This window comes from Camelus ferus, chromosome 12 (assembly GCF_009834535.1).
Source record: "Camelus ferus isolate YT-003-E chromosome 12, BCGSAC_Cfer_1.0, whole genome shotgun sequence".
NCBI lineage: Eukaryota > Metazoa > Chordata > Mammalia > Artiodactyla > Camelidae > Camelus > Camelus ferus.
In genome coordinates, this window is record NC_045707.1 from 46,798,259 (window position 1) to 46,821,297 (window position 23,039).

A 23,039-nucleotide genomic window follows, 5' to 3' on the forward strand; every position below is an offset into this window, starting at 1 on the left:
ACTGATCTTTGCAGGTGGCTTTAGTGTCTTGCAGACATCCTGCCTGAGCTATTTCTCTTGACTACAGAAAGTAACCACTTCATTGTTATTATCAATTCTGTTCCAAAGAAGGGACTATTGTAATTTTACACCCTTAATGTATGCAATACCAGAATAAATAAAACAAAACAAAACAAATAAATAATACTTTCTCATGAAAGGGCCACATTATATACATTAACTCACTTTTTATTATCATCATCATTATTAATAGCTAAGTCCACAGTTCAGTTACCAGGCAACATAAAAGTGGATGTTTTATTTATAGGACACCTGTATTTTTTTTTTGAGCCACTATGATTTACCAGTCTATTAAAAGGCAACCACACAATTAAAACCTACAGAATTCAAATAATGCAATCTTTGAGCAATCAGAAGCAATGGATTGCCAATTCAGTGTGGGAGATCTGCTAAGTAACCCTGCCTTTCAAATAATGTCAAGTGGAAATCCCATTATCTCCTTCGATCTAAGGACCACTAGAAAGAAAAGCCCTTCCCCGCAAAAACTCCCCAAATCTACCTGCCCTTGGTGAGAGTCAGGATTCGGCACATGTGACTGGGGGAAGAACTCCCCAGGAGTTGATGGAGGTGCCATCATTCCAACATGTGCTGGAGCACCGAGGGGTCCACCTCCACAGCCTGGAGTCCCCTGTGCAAGCTCTGGAAGGTAGCCTGCTTCCCGTAGCGCTGCCTCCAGCGGACGAAGGCCTCCACCATCTGTGACTGCACGTTGTTGGGGTGGTTGGCCTTACAGCGATAGATGTCAGTCTGGGACAGCCCCAGAGACAGCACCACAGGTTCCCACTCAGGGCCCAGCCTCTGGGCCAGCTGGTTGATCTGCCGGTCCGACGGGGAGCTGTTGAGGATGTGTGGGGGGATTCCTGTCATCCAGTCATCTGGGGAGAAAAAGTCATGAGGGTGAAAAAGAGCCAGCAAACACATCAGACGGGGGCAGAAATGAAAAACGTGGGCGACACATACTTCCAAATAGCAGGGGCCAACTTCTAGTCTTCTCAGGGGCTGCTCGGTACAAAGCATATATAGGGGCTTAAGAAGGCCCAGTTAGCAGCTAAGGAAATGTTTATTACAGAAACTCTGAAAACAACAAAATAAAAATAACTAGGAATCCCATCAGAGAAACCCATTCATCATAATGTGATCAATTTCTTTTCAGTCTTTCACATACGAAACATGCATTCAGGATTACACTGCAGGCACTGCTTTGTAACAAGCCTTTTTCACTTCCATCTCTTTTAACCAGTGAGGCCAAGCAGAGAGTCCTAGGTGAATCTAAGAAGGCCTGCACACACCCATCTCCCTCCAATGCTGGCCTGTGATGCTCTCTCCTGCAGGAATGGCTTATGCTGGTGTAATAGGCTGAACAGAACAGCTACTCCCTCCTGATAAACTTGAACACTACCTAGAAAAGTTACAGAGTCTAACAGAAGGAGGAGCTAAGAGACCTCCTGAAAAAATAATAAAACTAGAGGCCAGGAGGTAGCAGAAAGAGAGGGGAGTGGGGTTCACTGTTTCAGCCCAGGTCACAGGAGGAGAGCTACCATCCTGGCTGAGCCCAGAGGAGGGGAGGAAACACGTGCCATGGAGGAACAACGAGAGACCTTGAACCTGCACTTCCTAAACTGGAGCCCAGTCTTCCGAGAGCCTGACACTGAACGAGTGACTAGATGTGCCAAGAGATGCCATCCGCTACACAGAAGGCCTTCCAGAGGAAGGAGGTTAAAGCTAAGCCCCAAGCATGAGAAGAAGGAGTCCAGGGAAGGGAAAGGATAGGAGGTGTGCCCTGTGCAGTGGGAACTGCATGTGCAAAGGCCCTGAGGCAGAACATGGCACACTCAAGGAAGTGAAAGAAGGTCCCTGTAGCAAAGTGCAGAGATTGAGAAGGAAGTATCCAAATGATGGTGCTGGTTATGGGTTAGGCCAGGACTGGAAGTGAGGTTTTTATACTCCTGGTTCAGATCTCTGTATGGTAGCATATTATACTATACTTCCTGTCACCAGCACCACAGGAATTAGGGTCAATCACTCTTCACACTCATCAGTTCACTGTTTTGATTTATGAACTCAATGAGAAAGCAAAAGGCATCCTGTTAGAATAGCTGATGTGTTCCATAGCACATGCCTTTGGTTTCTAGATAGTTGCTAATACCTTAGGCATGAGTTGCAAAAATACTGTCAAGGACTCTTTCTGGTTTTTGTCAAGACTGTTTTTTTTTAATGACTAAGAAATAGATTAGAATAATGATACTACTGACTAATATTTTATATTAACAATAATGTTTTTTTATAAAAATATGAGCTCATTTGAAAAATTCAAGGACCACAAAACAGTACAGAGAAGAAAACAAATTACCCACTATCCCCCCATCTTATTGACAGTTATTAAATATCATTCTGGACATCTCTTTATGCACATATACTGTAAGAAGAACATAACAGCCTTTTCTAATGAGGGTTATTTAATTTTGCTTGAATATAACAGAAGAAAAAGCAGAAGAGAAACTAAATGGCTTTCTAACCTGAAGTTAAATGATTTAAAAAAAGAGCAAATAAAAAATAAACATATATAAACGTACAAAAGATTTAATGCTGAGAAAAATACATATATAAGTTTAAGAGGTAAATGGCATGTCCACATTAATGCTCTAGAATGAGCACTTTATATTTTCTCTCCTTTTTCTCACATCTCTGGGTTTTTGTTGCTTTTATCATTTTAATTTTGTTGGGTGTGTAACATGCTTCTGTAACAGTAATCTCCTCCCATTTGTTTAGTCTTAAAACTGCATATATGGTATATGGCGATCAGCAGATTGAGTTAGACAATGAATGCAGTATATCAGGAAATAGATTCTTAATAAGGAATAGTGTTACAGCGAAAAAATAAGGTAAGATGCATTTAAGGAAAAATGGCTGTCAACCTGCTGGCTAAATCAGCAAAGGAACACAGCAGGAAAGCTGGTACTGGGTCTTGGTAATATAAATATATATAAATATAATAAAACACACTGGAGAGCCAGAGAAAGAAACACATTGGGGACCTTAGTAGTTAAGCTCAAGTTGCCAATTTGCTACAAATCCTTTTTTCCACCAATCTGCTCATAGTGTATATAGTATTCTTAAAACCTTGTGTCTAGCTATAGAAATACCCACAAATACTGACCAGCTTCATCTTCCTATGCCTTTTATTAAAAGCATATGCATAAAAAAACACATTATAATTGTCTGAATGTTCACTATTGCTTTTTTGTTGTTATTGTCTTTTAACCATGGCTTTTCAACTCTTGAGTCTCATTATTTTGATTTGAGTCATTTGGGTCAGTATCTTCATAAGGTGTTTTTTTCCAAGAAATGTTCACAAATACTATATTCCTTGAGTTCTTCCAGATCAAGACTGTCTGCTTACTGCCTTCACTGCTGAACAATAACTTAATATTATAAAAACAATGTCATATTATATTAATATTATGCTTTTAAATTATGAATATAATTTTATATTATTTATATAACTTTATTCCTCTTACAAATTTGTAGCCCTTGCTCATATTTTATGGTAGAGAATGCTGGTATAGAGATTTCTGACACTGACTTCATCATCCCCCTTTTTGTATAACTGGCTTTTTCTCTCTGGAGTTTACGGTGCTGCAGCTTTAGATCAGGGTACACCTTGGTCATTCTTTATCACCACCCTCTCTTTTGGAAGCCAGTTAAATGTCTTATACCACATCCGTTCTGCAGGGCTCACTCCTTCCTGTGGTCTCTCCCCTATGAGTAACTCGAAACTCAGGGGAGATGGCCTGCTCTGGGTTGCCTTCCCGCCTCTCCAGGAGGGTGTTTCCTGCATTTCCCAGGGCTGCCTTCTCACCTCCTAGACCAGCTTCTCTTCAGATTGATCTGTGTTAGTGGGAATCCTATGCTGTTCCCCCTCACCTTGCTTTCCCAGCGTGGCTTTTGAGGGGTTGAGGTGGGGCATGTCCTTCATTACGTGACACTTTTCATAGTGCATGGTATAAAGCTGTGATCGGTTTTCCTGCCTGTTCGGTTGCTGCTGCTGAATGTTTTTGTTTTGAACTGCTTTTTGGTCCAGTTCAGTGAGTGTTGGGGTGGGAGTATCTGTAATTCTGCTACACTCTGTCATCATCCTGACTCCTGGCCAACTATTAATGTAACATACACTTTGAGCCATTTATTTGGAAGTGAGGACAGTATTTGCTCTTGTTCCTCCACACTTTCAGGTCACACATTCCTTGTGAATACTGCCATATAACTGGGAGATGGCCAGCAGTCTGTGGACACAGACTGGAGCAAAGATAATTGGCACATAAATGCTACCATGCCAAGAGCAAATCAAGCCCTTCCAAGGAGATCGTACACACATAAAGGGACAATAGCAGCTGTCTGTGTTGTCTGACCTCTATCTGGAAACACATCCTCACGAGGCCCTTCCAGCTCATGAATTCTGCTGAATACGAGGTTAATTAAAAATGAGAGTCCTAAGGCGTTAGTGTCAACTCCCAAGGATATACTACATCAAACCAGGTCAAGCTATAAATGAATACACTATGACCATCTGGCCATTGTGTCTAAAAGCTTGATGTACATACCACTGGTGGTTGGCAGGGTGACGCCAGGTGGAACATGGGTGAACATTCTGTATTAGAACAGTCATGTATCTATTTTAACATGATCACAAAAGCATAAATAGCATTTCAAACGCATGATTGCAAGGATTAAGATAAGTAAATTAAAAAAGCAGATAGAAAATGACAAAAAGGTAAACAAAAAAGAAGAGTAAACTTTAAAATAAAAAGGGTGGGGAGAGGGATAAACTGGGAGCTCGGGCTTTCCAGATCCTAACTACTATATATAAAATAGACAAACACCAAGGTCCTACTGTATAGCACAGGGAACTATATTCAATCTTGTAATAGTTTATAATGAAAAATATGAAAAGGACTATATATGTATAACTAAATCACTATGCTATACACCAGAAACTAACACAACATTGTAAACCAGCTATACTTCAGTTAAAAAATAAAAATAAAATAAAAAGTAAATTTAAATAAAAGCATTAAACTAGTGGTACAGGTTTCACAAAGATACGGCAAAAACTGCACATGTAGTACCTAAATGGCATAAGTTCGGGGAGTCTAGTATTTCTCAAGAAGTGCCACTGTGCAGGGCTGTCCCCAGGGCACAGCATGGCCTGCAGCACCCCTGGTCTGCTGGTAACAACCCCTGCCCAGCCTGAGCACACATGTCCACATACGCTGGGGTGAGGCAATATTACCCCTGGTTAAGAACCACTTGAACTTCTGCATCACATTATAAACAGTGACAGATTCCATGAGGATAAAGGCCCAAACACAGAAGGCAAAACTGTAAACTTAATGGAAAACAACATTGGAGTATCTTTATGACCTGTGGTGGGTCATGGTTTTTTTAAATGAATCCCCAGAAAATGGATTTTTTTTTTTTTACATCAAAATTAAAGATCTCTGCTCAATAAAGAAGACCGGCAAGCTGATGGAGCAGAACTGGAAAAGATACTTGTTACTGTCTAGAACCAAAGAGGGAATACTTCCTGGACTGCATAAGATACTCCTGAAGCCAACAGGAAAAAGATAAGAAGTTCCAAGGGAAAAAGGACAAAAGTATGACCAGACAATTCAAATGAGAGGAAATCCAAAAGCAAGCATATGAAGAGATGCTCAAATGTGGAAATTTAAGAAATAAGAATTGAAACAACAATGCTAAGTCACTTTATATGCATAGACATCTAGACAGCACCAAGTTCTGGCTGGGACACGGCGATGGAGGGAACTTTATTCACTGCTGGTGGGAATGAACACCGGGCAGCCATTCTACAAGCAGGTGGACAGTGTGGATACAAATGAGTATGGTATATAATCTTCTTCCAGGTGTACGTATCCAAGAAAAATTATGACAAAGACCGAGAAGGGACAGGTATAAGGCTATTTTTGCAAAGCTGCACGATTTGTGTTAGCAACTATACATACATATACCTTATAATCCAGAGATCCTGTTTTGGGTTTATATATATCCCAGAAAAAAATCTCATTCATACCCATGAGGGATCATGTATGAGGCTGTTTATATCAAGTAACACTGGGAAGAAAGGAGCTAGACACAATATAAGAGCTCATTACTAGGGGAACAGATAAATCAATATGAAGGAGAACAGGGAATACTGTGCAGTAGGAAAGGATGGACTAAAGCAAAAATGTAAAAAAGAAAGGAGTGATATCTGTAACAGTGCAAAATTTAAAACATATGTTTAAAACAACACCATTCACAAAAACAGGCAAATAAGAGACTATACATTAGGCAGAACAGTTAGTTATGAAGGGAAAGAAACAGGGGAGGTTGTCAGGCTGAGAAAACTAACCTGACCGGCTACTTCCCAGGGCCCATGTGTTAATCTGGGTCCCTGAATGTGATGGTTCTGCAGAGAAATCCCTTTGTCCCAGGGACTGGCTGCCTGGAAATGAAAGAAAAGCACCTTGAAAAGAAAACTAACTGGAACCCTTTGTTCTGATATATAATCACAGAGGACAATCTGGTCCTCACAGAGAAGTGGAGAAATAAACTGGTCTCTCTAAAACTGATTTCCAGGATGATGAAGGCCCTGTTGCAAAATACAAATAAATCATACTTACTTGTCATGGAAAACTTGACTTGACATCAAGTCCGGAGAAAGTCAACAATAAAACTATTAGCAATAATTGAGTTCTCACTGATTTAAAAGGAGGGAAGGAAGGTGAACACAACTCTAGGCTAAGAATTTGCAGGCCTGGGTACCATCTAAATTTGAATCAGCCACCAACTAGCTATAAAATGTGTGATAAGGTAAAATCAGATGTCTTTCAAGGCCGTATTTAGACTTAACATGTTCTACTCTCTTTTAAAAAAGCAGTTTTCTTTTCTACAGACCTCCTGTTTTTTGACTTCTCATTAATCAACAGTTATTCATGTATTATTGCTTCACTTTTCCCTACACATCTTATAAAATGGAACCAAGACTTTTGGAGTTTTAGTAATGGTTTTTTGGCTTGTTCCTGCTTTTTAAGTATCACTCATGGAAACTTATCCTTTCATAGCAAGAAACAGTGAACAATGGTATAGTAAATTTTTTCAAAACAGTATTAAAAACTTTATCTTATTTTATTTTTTTAGGGGGGAGGTAATTAGGTTTATTTGTTTATTTTTAATGGAGGTTCTGGGGATTGAACCCAGGACCTTCGGGATGCTAAGCATACCCTCCCTCCTTGAGCTATACCCTCCCCACTAAATACTTTAAAGTTCATGTTCCATCTTGCTGAGCCACTCATTTTTCTCACATACTTGGACAGACCTGACCCAACTCCATCAATTTACCATTCATCCTGCTCCCTGACCACACCAGCCTGCTTGGAACCTCAGGGCCTTGTACTAGCTGATCCCTCTCCCTGGAACATTCTTCCACTGATTCCCTCCATCAAACGTGACTTCTCAGTGGAACCCGTCCTGACTGCCCTATGCTCAATCACATCTCCCATTCCACTCTGCAACCACACCCCCCACCACGTATCACCTTTGAACATATTATGTATCATATGGATGTGCTATGTTTGTGGTTGCTGACTGCTCCCACCCCACACACTCATCCCATCCCTGCCAGAATGTAAGCTCCCCACAGACAAGGGAATTTTGTCAGTTTTGTTCAATGATGTTCAATGATATATCCCAGGCACCAAGATTAGTGCCTAGGATATAGTAGCTTCCTACTACATAAATGAACACTGCTGGATAAATGAACAAATTAAAAGGAGCAATTCATTACAATTACAAAATATTCACTTAGCTCTGCTGTCTATGGCCACAGACAGTGTTACCAAGCACTCCCACTTTTAGTTCACTTAGCACTTAAAAACCAAAGAAACAACACTGCATAATTTGGGAGAGGGGGTGACTCCATAACAATAAAATACTATCAAGGTTAAGAGTAGGCAGCTACCCACTTTCTACACTGAACTGGGCCACAACAAACTCCTCCCTCCCACATCTACGTTTAATTTTAAGGGAGTGAGACAGACTCCAAGATGGCTTCTGAGAAAATATGGCGGAATGAGACCTGACCCCACAGTCTCCATCCCCCCAATTCCTAAGGAAATGAATAAAAGGTAATAAAAGGAAGCTAACCAAAATGATGGCAGAACCACTCTCCAATTCCTACCTCCTTAAACCCAGATCAATGATTCAAAAGAGCTCAACTTTAAGAGAGCGACTCTGATATCCCCAAGTCTAGGGAGGAAGAGTGAGTTAAGTGGGTTTTTAAATAACTTTTCCTCCTCTAACTTCAGTAGATTGGGGCTGGTAACTATCACATGGAAGGATAGGGGAGATGAGAATGTGAACAACAAGGACTGACTGTTCTTGGCAGAAGTGAGAAGACATTTCATGTGGTCTCAGGAGAGACTGCAGGGCACAGGTATTACCATGTGACGGACACATTAACAACTTAGCTGAGCTCACTCCTCTGTGCCAACTCTTCTGCTAATATGTACCCTTAAATAAGCTAAAGAAAGTGGACAGACTAGGTGCTCAGGGGTCAAAGAGGTGTCACGGAGAAATCACCCCAGTGTGTTAGAGCACCAAACGCTGAACACAGGTGCCCAAACATGGGCAGGATGGGGTGAAACAGCATGGCAATTGACACATTGTAGTGACAAGTACTTTTAACATAATGTTAAAAGGGAAGATTATGTGGGAAAAAACTGGCCAAAAAATCTACACTCCCTAAGGGATAAGAGAAAGTAATTCTTCATAGAACAACTTAAAAGTATAATAGAAACATGAATACAGTAAAACAATAGCTTAGCAATAAGATAATCAAATAACAAAATGAGATTTAAAAAGAAATATGTCATACTAAGTGATAAATTGAGAACCAAACAGCGTCATCATGAAACCAGTAAATAAATTAGAAATACCAAGGAATAGAATTAATGCAACTCCAAATTATCTTCACGAAAGACTTGAGATAAAAGGCAGAATTTAAAGCAATTAGAGAAAAATGATAGACATGGAGGAGAGAAAAAATACAGTCCATTAAAAGGTTAATGGGTATTCCTGAAGTAGAACACCCAGCCCAAAGTATCTAAAGATCTACTACAAGAAAATATCCCTAAAATGAATTAGCAGCAGAATCTCTAAGTTGCAAGAGCATACTCTGTTTTAGGGGGAAAAAATGATACAGAATAATCAACTATGAGACATATTCTGGCTAAATAATTGAATTTCCAGTTCCAAAATATAATTCTTCAAGCAGAAAAAGCAAGTTGCCTGCAAGGAAGAGAAAGTCAGTCAAATTTTTCAGCAGTCCTTGAATGTAAAAGATAATGAAGCAATTCCTCCAAAACTCTAAGGGGATAAAGTATAGTCTCCTGAACATTATTGTTAGTCAAGATGATTTTCAAATACAGAGGTAATCAGTAGGTATTCTTGAACATAAAAACAACTGAAGAATTCAGCGTTCTGAGCCCTCCTTTAGAAGTCATGACAATCTAGTTGGTGCAATGAATAAAATAAAAATACCATCAGTGGCACATCAAAGGTGGGCAGGGGGAAACTGCTTCAGATGCAAGCAATAAGGATGCATTGTTCACAGAGAATTTAAAAACAGAAATAAAACCACCGAAAATCAGTCTGCTTTTCATACGCCCATGTACCAACAATTATAAGCAATGAAAATGATAAAATATCTCTCCTTTCTGGGGTGGAATGTCCCTCTACCAGGCAGTCACCCCTAAGACCCTTGACCTGCTTCTTAATTTCAGTGATAGGAAAGCCACAGTGAAAAGATCAGTACTAGACACGGAAGTTATTTAAATATAAAACCGATTCTAAACAACTGAACAGAACATAATGTTACATATCTTGTTTATATGAAAACATAATATAACTAACCAATATTAAGGCTAAATTATGGAATAGAATATAAACATTAAATACTTTGTGTAAAAATAACAATGTAACTAACCAAAATCTGTAAGGGAAGAAAGGAAAGAGAGTAAGTGCCTAGGAGCTCATTTATCACGGCAGGGGAGAAGTCTATGCTGTCTGAAAGGAGATGGCAGCAGTCAGGACAGGCTGCTACCCATGGGAGGAAACAAACCCTAAATCTCGTGACTTAACAAAAGGAGAGAGTTCATTTCTCACTCACACGCCCTCAACTGAGAGCCCATGTGGCTCTCCAGTGCAGTCCCTCCTTGATTTGGTGCTGCCTTCCATGCCACACTGAAGTTATGCTCCTCCACATTCATGTAAGCATCCATGCTCACCAAGACAGGGAAAGGAAGGGGGAGAGAACGGAGATCTGGCAATTAAATACACCCATTGTTAAGTGACTCTGGTCACTTCTGCTCACTTTTGTGGCTAAAGCAAGTCACAAGGTCATCTAACTTGAAGGCAGTGAGGAAGTACAATCCTCTTACATCCCAGAAGCAAGAGAAAACTGGCAATAATGTCTACAAGAAATAGTTAGAGAAAAAGAAAGCCAAAACCTAAAACATTATGTTCATCACCCCTTTTCTTAACCTCAGATAGAAAAAAGAAAATAACATTTCTTACTATGAAAAACAGGTTTATTCAAATTTTAATAATTTCTTAATTTTCACTTAGTTTATTTTTCTCCAGTTAAATTCAAATAAAGTTAAATGTATTAATTTTTAAATTTAAAAATCAGCATGTATCATATGACCCCACTTTTATGAAAGCATTTTCTTTCTATCTATCATCATCCATCCATCTTCCCATCTACAAACATGCTTAGAGAGATGTTCAACAGGATGTTCACTTAATAAGGCTTATTTCTGAGTGACAGGATTTTTTTTTTTTGTCTTTTTTAAAATTTTTATGCATTCCTGGGATTTTTTAATAATAAGCATTATCATTTTTATAAACATAGTAGAGTCATTATTAGAATACGAATGAATTAGAAATAACATTGGACCTTCTATTATCAAGCCTTAAAACCACCAGATGGTAAAAAGGAGATTTTTACATTGCTCAAGGAAAGGAAGGAGGATTAAAGGAGGAGAACATGTGATACTTCATGATCATTACACACTGTTTGAAATTACAAAATGGGTAGGTGCTAATAGCTTCGGGCCAGGTAGCTGGTTTGAGTTAGTTATGTAAAGGACACTCATTTCTATTTTAGTAAGTTTTTAAATCTTTTCTATCTTGCTGATACAGGTCATTTCTACCAAATATGCAGTTGCTTACTGAGTTTAATAGAGATGTACTATGGAAATGGAGTTGGTTTTTCCCATTTAAAAATATGGACATTAAATACAAAAGTACAATTAATAAATTGAAGGGGAAAAAATAACTTCTAACCAGAGCCAACTTATCCATTAGGGACCGGGGATAGTGCCAAGAGCCCATGGTACTTCTGGGGGCCCATGAAAATCTTTTAATTTCTTTTCAAATCAGAAGAAAAAATGAACTATAGGTCAAAGAAAATGTTTGAGTATATAATATTAATATATTCATCTTTATACCAAACCAGTCATAAACTGTACTTTTTCATACTTTTTACGGAGGAAAAGGCCCACAAAGGCAACAGTGCCTCTAGTCCATGAAAGTCATAACGTGGCCCTGTTTCTAAGTCACAAATTCTTTGGCAAATGGCAAAAATTACTGGGTTTATTGAAACACATACTTAAAAAAAAACTGCCTTTCAAAATTAAAAACAGTGTAGTTGTTGAGAGACAAAATTCCAAAGTGCCTTGTCAGTTACTTGGAGTGCACAGATGACTAATGTAAATTCTCAACATTAATGACAACACTGTCTTTTTTCACAGTCTACTAGCAAATGACATTAAAGATTTCTTTATATGGAAGTCGCATTATAAAGTTTCAAGTTTTTTCCCTTTTCTAAATAGGAGAAATGAACTTCTTAATCACATTATTTCCCACAGACAATTGTCTCCCAAATTTTCAAAATTGTTTAAAAGTATTTGTAAATTTATTTTAGTCTTCAAGATCAAATACATAAATATTTAAATTGATATTCAAACCAAAGAAAACAAGCTGGCCCCGTGGTCCCTTGATACTATCTTTGCTGCTGGTTTTTGGGCAGTAAAGAGTAAAGAGAGAGTTAAGGAAGCTTCAACTGCATATTAAAATTATAAAGTAACAACTCTGACAGATTTACGTTTTCCCTATCAGTCCTAAACCTGCTTAGAAGGACAAGATCAAATTAAGGAGTGCTTATAGATGTTGACTTTAGGCATCAAAAGTACATTCCTTTGATGGGAGTTCAGCTGGGTTGAGTGGCTTGGCAATAAGACTAAAGAAATAAAAAAGGATGGAGGTCACGTAAATTTGCCAAGCAAAATTTTTCAAAGCTATGACACAACAATAATCTTAAAAATGAAACTCTCAGTCCTCTTATCAGCAACTAGGGTGAGAGATGGAAGGCAGGTTTTTAAATTTGCTGCCTTCACACAACTGGAAGGGACAATGAATGTGATGACTGGCATAATCAAGAATCAAAATAATTTGGATAGATCGATGGAATGATTCCAGCAAGATTTAATTTGCTTTGAGATAAATGTGTCATCCTACCAAGCTTTAAAAATCAATCATAAAGATACAGACTGTTTTCAACCTGCCTCCAATGCAGTTTAGGAGAAAGGCTTAGCTGTCTTAATTGACTGCAAATGCAATATGACCCTAGTTAAAAAAAAAAAAAAAGGAAAAAAAGAAAAAGATAAACTGAGCACTATGTTAGTTCCAAATACTGTACATAACTTTGGAATCAGGAACAAGGGAAACAACAGTCTCACAGAATTCACATTAGTCAAACAGACAGACCCCTTCCAAATCAATGACCTGATTGCAGATTATGTGGACAGAGAAGCAAGCAAAGCCTGAATGCAAGGTCTGTCCAAAGACATTAACCTGTAGGCACATACAAATTCAATGTGAAAGTACTTGACATCTACCACAGTGAACTATGAGCTCTAATGAGGCAGGCATTGTGTCTGTCTTGTTCATAGCAAGGACCTAGCACATATCTGGTACGTTACAGCTCCCAAGAAATAACTCTAAAGACTTTAGTTTAAAAACGTATGGAGTAGCTGCCTTTTATACGGGGGGACACATTCAGAAGTTCTGACACAATGGGACACTAACTTGGCAAAGCACAGGAACACTGCCTTGCACAAAGAACTTAAGCACAGTAGAGAATTCCACTTGGCTTTGGAATTTTGAGATTCTTGGCAAAATTTTAATTTTCTAGGATTTGCATTATTTCAAATTTTGTGCCTAAAGTGAGACTTCAGTAATAATTTTTATCAACTAATTCAAATATGCCTAACTTCACATAAAATGCAATGGCACTCTGAGGATAGATACATTAATTCAGTAAATATTAATTGAGGCCTACTATGTACCTGGTACTTTTCAGAGCTAATCACACAGCAGTGGGCAAATTTAGCTATTTGTGTGAATTGTTTGCAGTTTTTCTGCTTTAAAACGGTGTATCTAAACCAGCTCATTTATTTTACCTACGAAAAAGATAAAATAAAGGAATTAAAGTCAGTTGCTCACTCTCACAATTCATTGGCTACAGGGATCTGAAGACAGTGATCTGCAGATGTCTAACCCAGGAGGTACTGAGTGCCTGTTACCAGTTGCAAATAGAGGCTGAAGTTAACATGTCAGGGACACATTTATGAAAGGATCTCAAAAATAACATAGGCTTATCATTAATAAATATTCTTTTAATCTCCTTGTTAACATTCTGTTTTTTAACCAAAAATTTCTTTTAAAAACATAGACATACTAGGAGCATGTGCATATATGTATGTGTGAAACTGAAAGAAAAGTTTAACAAAACAAAAAATCCTTACCTTTAGTATATGTCATCCTATTTATTTTATTTCAATCCTGATCAGCAACCACTGAATTGACTCCATGTTCCACTAACCTGTGGCAATACTGTTCTAGTGTACATTCTGCTAATGGCTACTCCCCATTCAATAATTAGCTCACATGTCACCTCCTCAGAGAAGCCTTCCAGGATTCCTCCAAGCATAATCAATCATGCCCTTCTTCAAAGCCTGGCATGAGTGACAGTGAATATACAAGGAAGGAGCAAATCAGGAGAGAATAGGAGGTGGCACTGGAATGCCTCTCTATGCCACACCTCAGCCCCATGCTGGAGGGGGAGCCCCTCAAGCACAGGGGCTGAGAGGGTCTTCTCACCCCAGATCAATTTCCTGGGCACCGAGCACTTCCTGGCATATCACGAGTGCTCATTAAGCAACTGTTGAAATAAATCCTTTAGGGAGTTGATGAAAGAGCTGACCCTGAAAACAAATAAAAGAGCCCATCCATCAGAGGCTGCACACTGGGAGCCAATGGACTGAATTTGGCCCACAGACATGTTTCATTTGGCCTGTGTAATTCAAAAAACTACAAAGACAGTATTTGAAAATTGGGAGGTTTCGCAAAATTCCAGATGTATAGCTTTGCTTGTCAGCTCACCAGAGTCGTCCTCAGGCTGCTACCACCCTACCCCCACCCCCACAATATCCACTTCTTCCCACAGTGCCCATGAAAGCCTGGGTGCTGGGCTGCCTTCCCACGTCCAGGACCCCTGGGGCCCTGCAGGTGTGGGATTTGTGATTCCTGCACCAAGCAACGGGAGAGAAGCATGCGGAGTACAACAGCCTGTGTACCTGGGGACTGAATCTCCCAGCTGTCCAGGTAAGGAAAAAGGACCCTTCTCATTCAAGAAAGCAGACTCCCCCAGGTAGCTGTACTCTTTTCCCAGGGCATCCACCACAGTGCTCTCTGGGAGGATATGAAAAAAAAAAAGAGTGGAATCATAGGAAATAAAGACCAAAATTAGAACATTTTATTTTTCCTTGTATCCCTTGGCATTGAATAACACCATTTTGCACAGGTGGGTTTTCAATAAACTTGGAAGTAAGGCTATGGAAAATGTTTTAAATGCTGTGTTGGTCTTAAAATTCCAGTTCTTCAGATATAAAAGTGATGTTTGAATATCTTCCTCCCATGGACACATACTCATGAAAGCCTCAAAACTCTCAATCAAAATTATTCTCAATCAAAATCCCAGCATATTTTTAAAGAGAAATTGACAAGATGATTCTAAATTTATAAGGAGATGTGAGGGCCAAAATAATTTTGAAAAAAAACACAGTGGAGAAATTACACTACGTGATTACAAGACATAATCTAAAACTAAAGAAATGAAGAGAGTGTGATATTAGTAAAATGATACAAAAATTGATCGGTGGAACAGACTGAAGTCCAGAAACGGATCTACACCTTTAAGGACAACTGATTTTCAAGAAAGGTACATAGGCAATTCAGTGGAAAAAGGACAGTCTTCCCACCAAGTGATGCTGACACAATTGACTATGTACGTGCACAAAAAATAAAGAGAAGTTCAATCCATACCTCATGCCATATACAAAAATTAACTCAAAACTGATCACAGACCAAATGAAAAACCTAAAACTACATAAATTCCAGAAGAAAATATAGGTGAAAAACATTGGCAACCTTAGCTTAGGAAAAGTTTTCCTAGAAACAATGCCCAAAACATGATCCATATAAGAACAAATTGATAAAGTATATATCATCAAAATGAAAAATTTCTGTTCTTTAAAATATACTGTTAAGAGAATGGAAAGACTAACTATAGACTGAAAGAAAATACGTGCAAGTCATACATCTTATAAAGGACTTATATACAGTATATGCAAAGAATTCTCTAAGCTTAACAAGAAAACAACTCAATTTGGAAATGGGGAAAGATTTAAACACACATTTCAGTTATTAAGATATACAGATGGCAAATGAACACATGAAAAGATGTCCAAAACATTAGTCACTAGAGAAATGCAAATTAAAACCACAATGAGATATCACAATACACCTATTAGAATGGTAAAAATTAAGACTGATATACAATGTCAACGAGGATATGGAGGAACCGGAACTCTCATACACTGCTGGTGGGAAACTAAAATGGGACTTTGGAAAACAGTTTGGCAGTCCCTTAAGAAGTTAAACATACACCTACCATACAATCCAGCCATTCCACTTTTACATGTATACCAAAAAAATGTCCATACAGCAGCTTTATTTGTAATGGCCAACAACACAGGTGTCCACTAATAGGTGAGTAGAAAAACACACTGTGATATAGCTGTACAATGAAATACTGTTCTATAATAAAAAGGAATGAAATACAGTTATACACTTCAATATGAATCAATCTAAAAATAATTATGCAGAGTGAAGAAGCCAGACCAAAAAGAGCACTGTATAACTCCATTTGCATACAATTCTAGGAAGTGAAATGATTGTATAATGACGCAGATCGATGTTTGCCTCCGGGATGGGAATTTCAGGAAGAAGGAATTACAAAGGAGTACAAGGAAACTTCAGGGGTGATAGATGTGTTCATTATTTGATTGTAGTGATGAGTTCATGGATGTATATGTGTCAAAACTTGTACACTAAGAATATGTGCAGTTTATTGCATGCCATTTATACCTCAATAAAGTGATTTGTTTTTTAAAAGCAAAACAAATAACAAAACAAACCAAACAAAACAACACTCAGCTGTGCTGTCCCTTCTTGTCCCCTGACCCCGTGTCACTGTGTGACATAGCCCTGCATAGCCCTGCATGCTACCCCAGCACAGCCCTCATCACTGTGTATCGTTTTCATCCAATGATTACATTGAGCCATTAAGAAACTGCCAACATCCTACCATTCTGATCTCAAAACTGGCAGCTTCATGTGGCTAAACCTAAGTGGCTGTCAGCTGTACCTGACGGTGAGTTCTCTGAGGTCCGAGGAAAGCCTGGTCCAGCGATGTTTGCTGAGTGAATGCCCGGCCACTGCTGTGAAAATCCTTTTCTCTCCAGCTGCTGGCTCTCTGTAGCTTCAACACAAGCATCTCAGAAAAAGACTCTGGGACCCTGCCCTATGGCCTCACCCCTTCTATCCATTTAAAATCACTCAAACACCCTGTAGGGTAAAAATCTCTTTTTTGCATAATTTTAAAACTTCCCATTTGAAAATGATCCTTCAAAAGCAACAGAAACACACCCCTGGACTGCTGGAAGCAGAGGATGTAGCTTTGAAAATGTAAAAAAGTGTTAAAACATTTAAAGCAACCATAAATCAAAGCAAAACTCTGATTCCTGACATCTCTCTGAGGAGAAATTCCAGAGGCTGCAGTGCTTTAAAATAATATCATGTGCTTGGGCCCCAGCCTTGGCTGCTTCTCCCTTGGAACAACAAAAAGAACCGTGCCAGCTATTAAAGGCGGTCTTGTTATATAATGCAGTTAATCTCACACACTCTTCCCTATGGGATTTAACCCAAGTTTCACAGTGGTCTACTTTATTTAGCATTGATAGTTTTATTCATTTCTTATTAAAGAGATTTTTCCACAAAATTGGCTGCTTTCTCAGCCTTGGCTTGAGAAGGACGAATATCTGAATTAAAAATCTGTGCAACAGATGGACCTCAGTTACAAAGAATCTCTCTGGCTTCAGAAGTTCCTCACAGAGGCAGGTGTCAAGGGTGTTAATAAGTTCCTGGCTTTCAGATTTTCCTGAAGACAGTTGAGCCCTTCCCTTTATGCACCCTGCAGGCAAAACAGAAAACAAAAGCACAGAGCTCTGCAAATACTTGTCAGATTCTGGGGATGTATTTGCCTCACTTTCTGTTCATTTACAAGGAACTGTACTTTTACTAATGGGGAAAACAATCCCATCAGGCAGATTTGAGGAGGAAGGAGAGGGGGCCAGTGGAACTGCTGCCACGCCCGCCCTCCTGTGTGGGTGGGGTCCGGGCAGTGAAGGGTCTGGGAGGTCAGGCACTGGACATCCTGTTTACCACTCCGTGGTGCGCGGCTCCTTCTTTACCAGGGTGGGCTGGGGAAGGGCGCGTGGAAGGGGTTCTCTTGGCCTCCTGCAGCTGTTCCTTAACCAGCCCCTAAATTTCCCCTCCTAGCTACTGCACGGGTAACAGAGATGAGAAGCAAGATAAGTCATTCCTCCTGCACTGTATGACTCACGTGACAGATGCCCTGCTCCAAAGCTTACAAATAGTTTCAAACACAGCCCTTTTTGGTTTCAGAAAGTTCTCACTTATGTGTGTTCCTCCATGTGTCGTTTAAAGCAAGGAGAAGGGAAGACAAAAGAAACATTTTTACTCCTAATGCCATCACCGTGAGATAGGTATGATCACCATATTCTTTTTACAAGGAGGGCATTAATATTAGAAGAAACTGAATGACTTGGCGCAGATCACTCAGCCACAGAACTGACAGCCTGGTTTCAAACCCAGGTCCGTCTGCCTCTGGAGTCTGGGCTCTTCCTGTGGGTCTCTCTACGCTCTCTCGCCTCTGTCTGATTAGATGAGTGTCAACAAATCCCTTGAGAGAGAAAGAGGATTACTGGGCAGTAATTTTGTGCTGATTCAAATACAGTTCCCAAACTGTATGGATACCCAGAAACACCTACTGAATGGTTGAGCCTGGAGCCAATATGGAAAGAAGTTGCCTGCAGAGAAGAACTTACTCATTTTACAGACTGAAATTTGGGAGTAGGTGCACTTTAATAAATATCAACAATAAAAACTTATTTTCATGATTGACTTAAAACAAGATCCTTGTAAATCCACACCTGTAATGTCTACCTTACTGAAAAGATTAATGTGAGCAATTAATTAATGAAAAGACAGATGGGTTCAAAGGGAGCACAAGTGTCATGTGCTCTTACCTCCTCCCTCCCCTCCCCATTGTGCTCCACTTTGTCTACTGGCAGTTTCACTGCCTGCTGGTCAGTCACATTCCGTGGACAGAAGAGCCACAGGAGATGCAGACACCAGAACCAGCATCTAAAATTTTGGTAGATGAATACCACTCAGCAGAAGGCTAGGTTTTTGGTTATGACACGTCATTCTAAAATATTCTTCCGTGTTAACGCAATAGTTCCATTAAATAAACTCAACTCTGACAAACACACTCAAAGTTTTTTTGAATTTCCTTCTCCAGCAGCAAGGTACTTCTTTAAAAAGGAAAGAAAGAAGCAACAACAACAGAAAGCCACATGTAATATTCTTTTAGCCTACTTACTGGCAGCATTTGGTGCGTGTATGTTTCAAAAAGCATAGAAGCAGCTTTTATGGTTAGAAAATTGAAGTGCTATCAAACCTAGGAAATTACAGGGATGAAAAACAAACAGCTTATCTACATACGTCCCATCTGCTTTTGGTTTTATGTTTTGCACAATCAATGACTGGAAGCCTTGGAAAGTATGCAGAGACACCACAGGCGGAGACCCCCGTGGTGTGTCCTAACAGCGGCTGGAGGTGAGGGTGATGCCGCCACAGAGCTAGCACCAAAACTCAGACTCGCAAGACAGTTTTCAGGGACCAGCAATGCAGAATATTACAAATGAAACACAACATGCACCAAACTGGAGCGCCAGTGTTTTGGAACATGGTTAAAAAAAAGCAAATTTCCATTCACTGGGGAAACACCATTGATTTCTTTACCTTTCACTTTGTTCTCACAACTCAGCATATTTACTACAGAGAGCAGTTGTGCCTAAGCTGCTTCCACTGTGGACTCTCTGCTGTTGGTAATCTCCCAGATTTGAGCAGCTGGGTTTTTACGATGGGACCCCTTCACAGCTCAGTCTCCTTGGGCCACTCCATTCTGGCAGCCCTACTTCTTTCCCCTCTGACAATTCCCCACCCCACCCCCACCCCCTCCATTACCTACTGCAAGACTCTCCCTGCACTTTCAGCACAATCATTATCTCCACTTCTGCATGAACCACAGGCAAGAAAAAAGACCTTACTTTTAAAAAGAGCAAGTCAGACAAAGATGAGAATAGCAATGGATTCACACTTCAGATGAATAAAGTAAATGCCTGAACTGAAGAGATGCTATAATGAATGAGCATTCTTTGGCTAAAAGAAGTTGGTGGCAGAGAATTTTTAAAAGAAAAGGAAAAAAGCTTTCTATGCTTGTTGATGCAACCAATTAACAGAAATACATCACTAGTGGAAGTAATTTTAGTCTGAATTTTGAAAACTAATTTTATTTAAGGAAAGGGAGTAGAGGTGGATGATGATAGTTATTGATTCATTACTCACTCTTTTGGTATACTCTTCAAGGGGGGAAAACAGATAAAAAGTCCCAGGGATTCTGGAAATGAGATCAACAACGTGAGCCTACTCTTAAATGAGTACTTTTCATTTGCATAAATCACCATGTTCATTAGTCTGCTGTTGTAAGGAGATGACAATCTATAAGATCATAAATCTGACTTCCATTGTTGAGCAATGACTCAGAGATCTGAAAGAGAGGACTTGATTTCTACATCTATGTCTAGAGGAAAGTATTTGTCTTCCTGATAAAATATTCTAATTACAAGTGGCTTAATCAAAAGAGAGTATTAATATATGCAAAAGTTCTTAGATACATCTGAATACAGATTTTAAAAAGTACCATCAGGAATCATTAAACATTTTTATACTTCAATGTGAAATAAAAAAGGGAATCATATAATAGAGACACAGCCCCAAAAGGGAATTCGTGTAACACTGACCACTCCCATGGGTTGCCTTTGGGAATCCATCCTGTCACTCCTTTTCCTCCTCATAGACAGCCTGCCTTTCTACAGCTTATGGAAGAAGCCCAGAGTTGACATGAGATGAAGCCTTGAGAAGTTCATGACTTGGAGCAGTCCTGCCTCTCAGCTTCATGGCACTGATTCATTGTGGTACAAAGAGGAGGCAGTATCCAGGAGGGCCTGGTGGTTGTCAAGGGTAATTTCCCTATGGCATGATGTGGGGTGCCTTCTCCAGAGAACACAGGAAGATGATTTCCATCTGACTCAAGGCTCTGTGGCTGTGCTTCATTCCAGTTCCTCTTGATTGGTCAAAGCCATTGTTTGCCAAGGTAAATTGCAAATTTCCCTTTTTGCAGTGATTGACCTGTCCACAGTCATTCTGAGGGTGTGACAGTGGGGTATCGGGCACAGAGCCCAAGATTTGCTCTCCAGTCCTTTTCCAGTCACTGACTCATTGCCGTGTACATCTCGATTTCACATCCCTGAAAAGGTGGCAACCCAGCTGGCTCCCTACCTTTCCGTAATACCACAAGGAAGAGACTGTGCCCTTCTGGAAGGATGTTCAGATCTTATTTTCCCTGTCATTTTTCAATCCTTCCCATTTTTTTTTTTTCTAATCTGGGCTAGAGTCTCATGCAAAGTAGGTGATATTCACAGAACACCATCTCAATCCTCCAGACTGTATGTTCTAATTTTCATGTGGCCACAGATATAAGCAAGACAACTAAAGGGCATGTTGGTTAGCAATCAGCAGGAAGAATAATCAACAAAGTTCACGGTGTGTTTCCCTTCAGTCTTTAACTGAGAGGCAGCTGTGATTCAGTAGAGAACACAGAAGCCATGAGCAGCTCATGATCCATGAGACGGTTCATGATCCAGTACAAGACCTGGATACTGATGCACTACCTTTCTTCCCCATCTGTAAAGTGGAGGAGCTGGAAGAACTTAGAGGCTCCAAATGCAGTTGTCTTCCCAAGGCTTGGGTGGGAATGAACATGAAATAAAGTATAAACTATGGGGAGTGGGGGCTGAGAACCAGAGTGTGCATGCCCCAGCTGGAGGGCAGCTCTGCTCAGCACCAGCCAACTGCCACGCAAGGAAGGAGGAGGGTCCATTGTCTCTACATCTTCTAATATCTGAGGAGAAGCCAAGAATCTATCCTTTAGTGAAATCTTGATTTTAAAGTGTCAATTGATTAAAAAATTTATTAAATGAGTGAGCCAAACAAAATGTGTCTGCAGACTGACCACAGCCTGGAGGTGTTTCGTCTGTGGCCTTGGCTCTAGGTGGATGTCTCGCCCATCTCTTTAAGGGCTCATGTTCTGTGATCTACTCCAGAGCTAGTTTATACAGCAACATCTCCTACCTGACTAGTGACTATTAATATAATTAACATATTAGTATGATGGATAGTAATATATCACTGTAGATGACAGGATAGAGTTCAGATCTGAGTCAGAGCTTAAGGGCAAAAGGAAGCCATGAAACAATGGGGAAAGGGTGATACTGGAGAAAAGTGTGACATGGTCCAATCCTCTGCTGGAGAATGAACTGGAGAGAAGGGCCACTGCACACGGTGGAGCAGGTGTTGAAGCACAAGGGTATCAGCCAAGTAGACAAGTGAGGGGTGAGATCTGGCCCCAGTCTGCTCATGAAGGCCTGGCCCAGGGCTGCATCTCCTTATACGGGCAGTGTACTCTTCAACACCAAGGTGTCCTGTAGGCTTTCTGGCCCTGGGGCGGAGGTAAGGCAGGAAGGTCAGTTAGAAAGTCATTGCAGGGGAGAGATGATGATGGCTTGGACTAGGAGAGAGGCAGTGGCTATGGAGAATAGTAGATGGACTCCAGAGATACTGAAGAGGGTGGAATGGACATCTTTGGGTGACTGATTAAATCTGGAGACGGGGGAGGCAGGGATCAAAGGTAACTGCCAAGTTTCTATCTTGGGTGACTAGATGGCTGGTTTTGCCACTTGTGGCATTGAAATGGAGAAGGCTGAGGGAGGAGCAGGTAGAAGCAGGATCCAGAGATGAGTTCTGAACAAGCTAAGCATGACACACCTGGGAGATTTCTAAGTAGAAATATCATCGAGGTGACTAGATCTGCAGAACTCAAATGGGACTGGATTGGAGAATAAATCCATTTAAACGCTAGAGTTGTCTTTGTTCACTATTTTTCAAAGTCCCCATGCTGGTAACTCTAATAATTAAAGAAGTTAATCTATATATTAAAGTAGGTTTTCCATCCCTGATCCTGGTTTGGTTACCTG

At 39.9% G+C, this 23,039-nt stretch overlaps 1 protein-coding gene across 7 annotated transcripts in view; it reads right to left on the reverse strand.

Moving 5' to 3' along the window:
- Nucleotides 1-207: 207 nt before the first annotated feature.
- Nucleotides 208-23,039, reverse strand: part of CRADD (CASP2 and RIPK1 domain containing adaptor with death domain) — a 162,441-nt gene continuing 139,609 nt past the window's right edge. For 2 of the 7 annotated variants that reach the window (XM_032493622.1, XM_032493623.1), the window contains exons 3-4: nt 6,467-6,559; nt 208-935 (exon numbers count right to left, since the gene is read on the reverse strand). In XM_032493622.1, the coding sequence (XP_032349513.1) occupies nt 634-935; nt 6,467-6,559 (395 nt within the window). In that variant the 3' untranslated portion in view covers nt 208-633. Of the gene's footprint in view, nt 936-6,466; nt 6,560-16,945; nt 17,771-23,039 lie in introns of all 7 variants that reach the window. The other 5 variants (XR_004324736.1, XR_004324735.1, XM_032493624.1 and 2 more) reach the window with 5 other exon arrangements.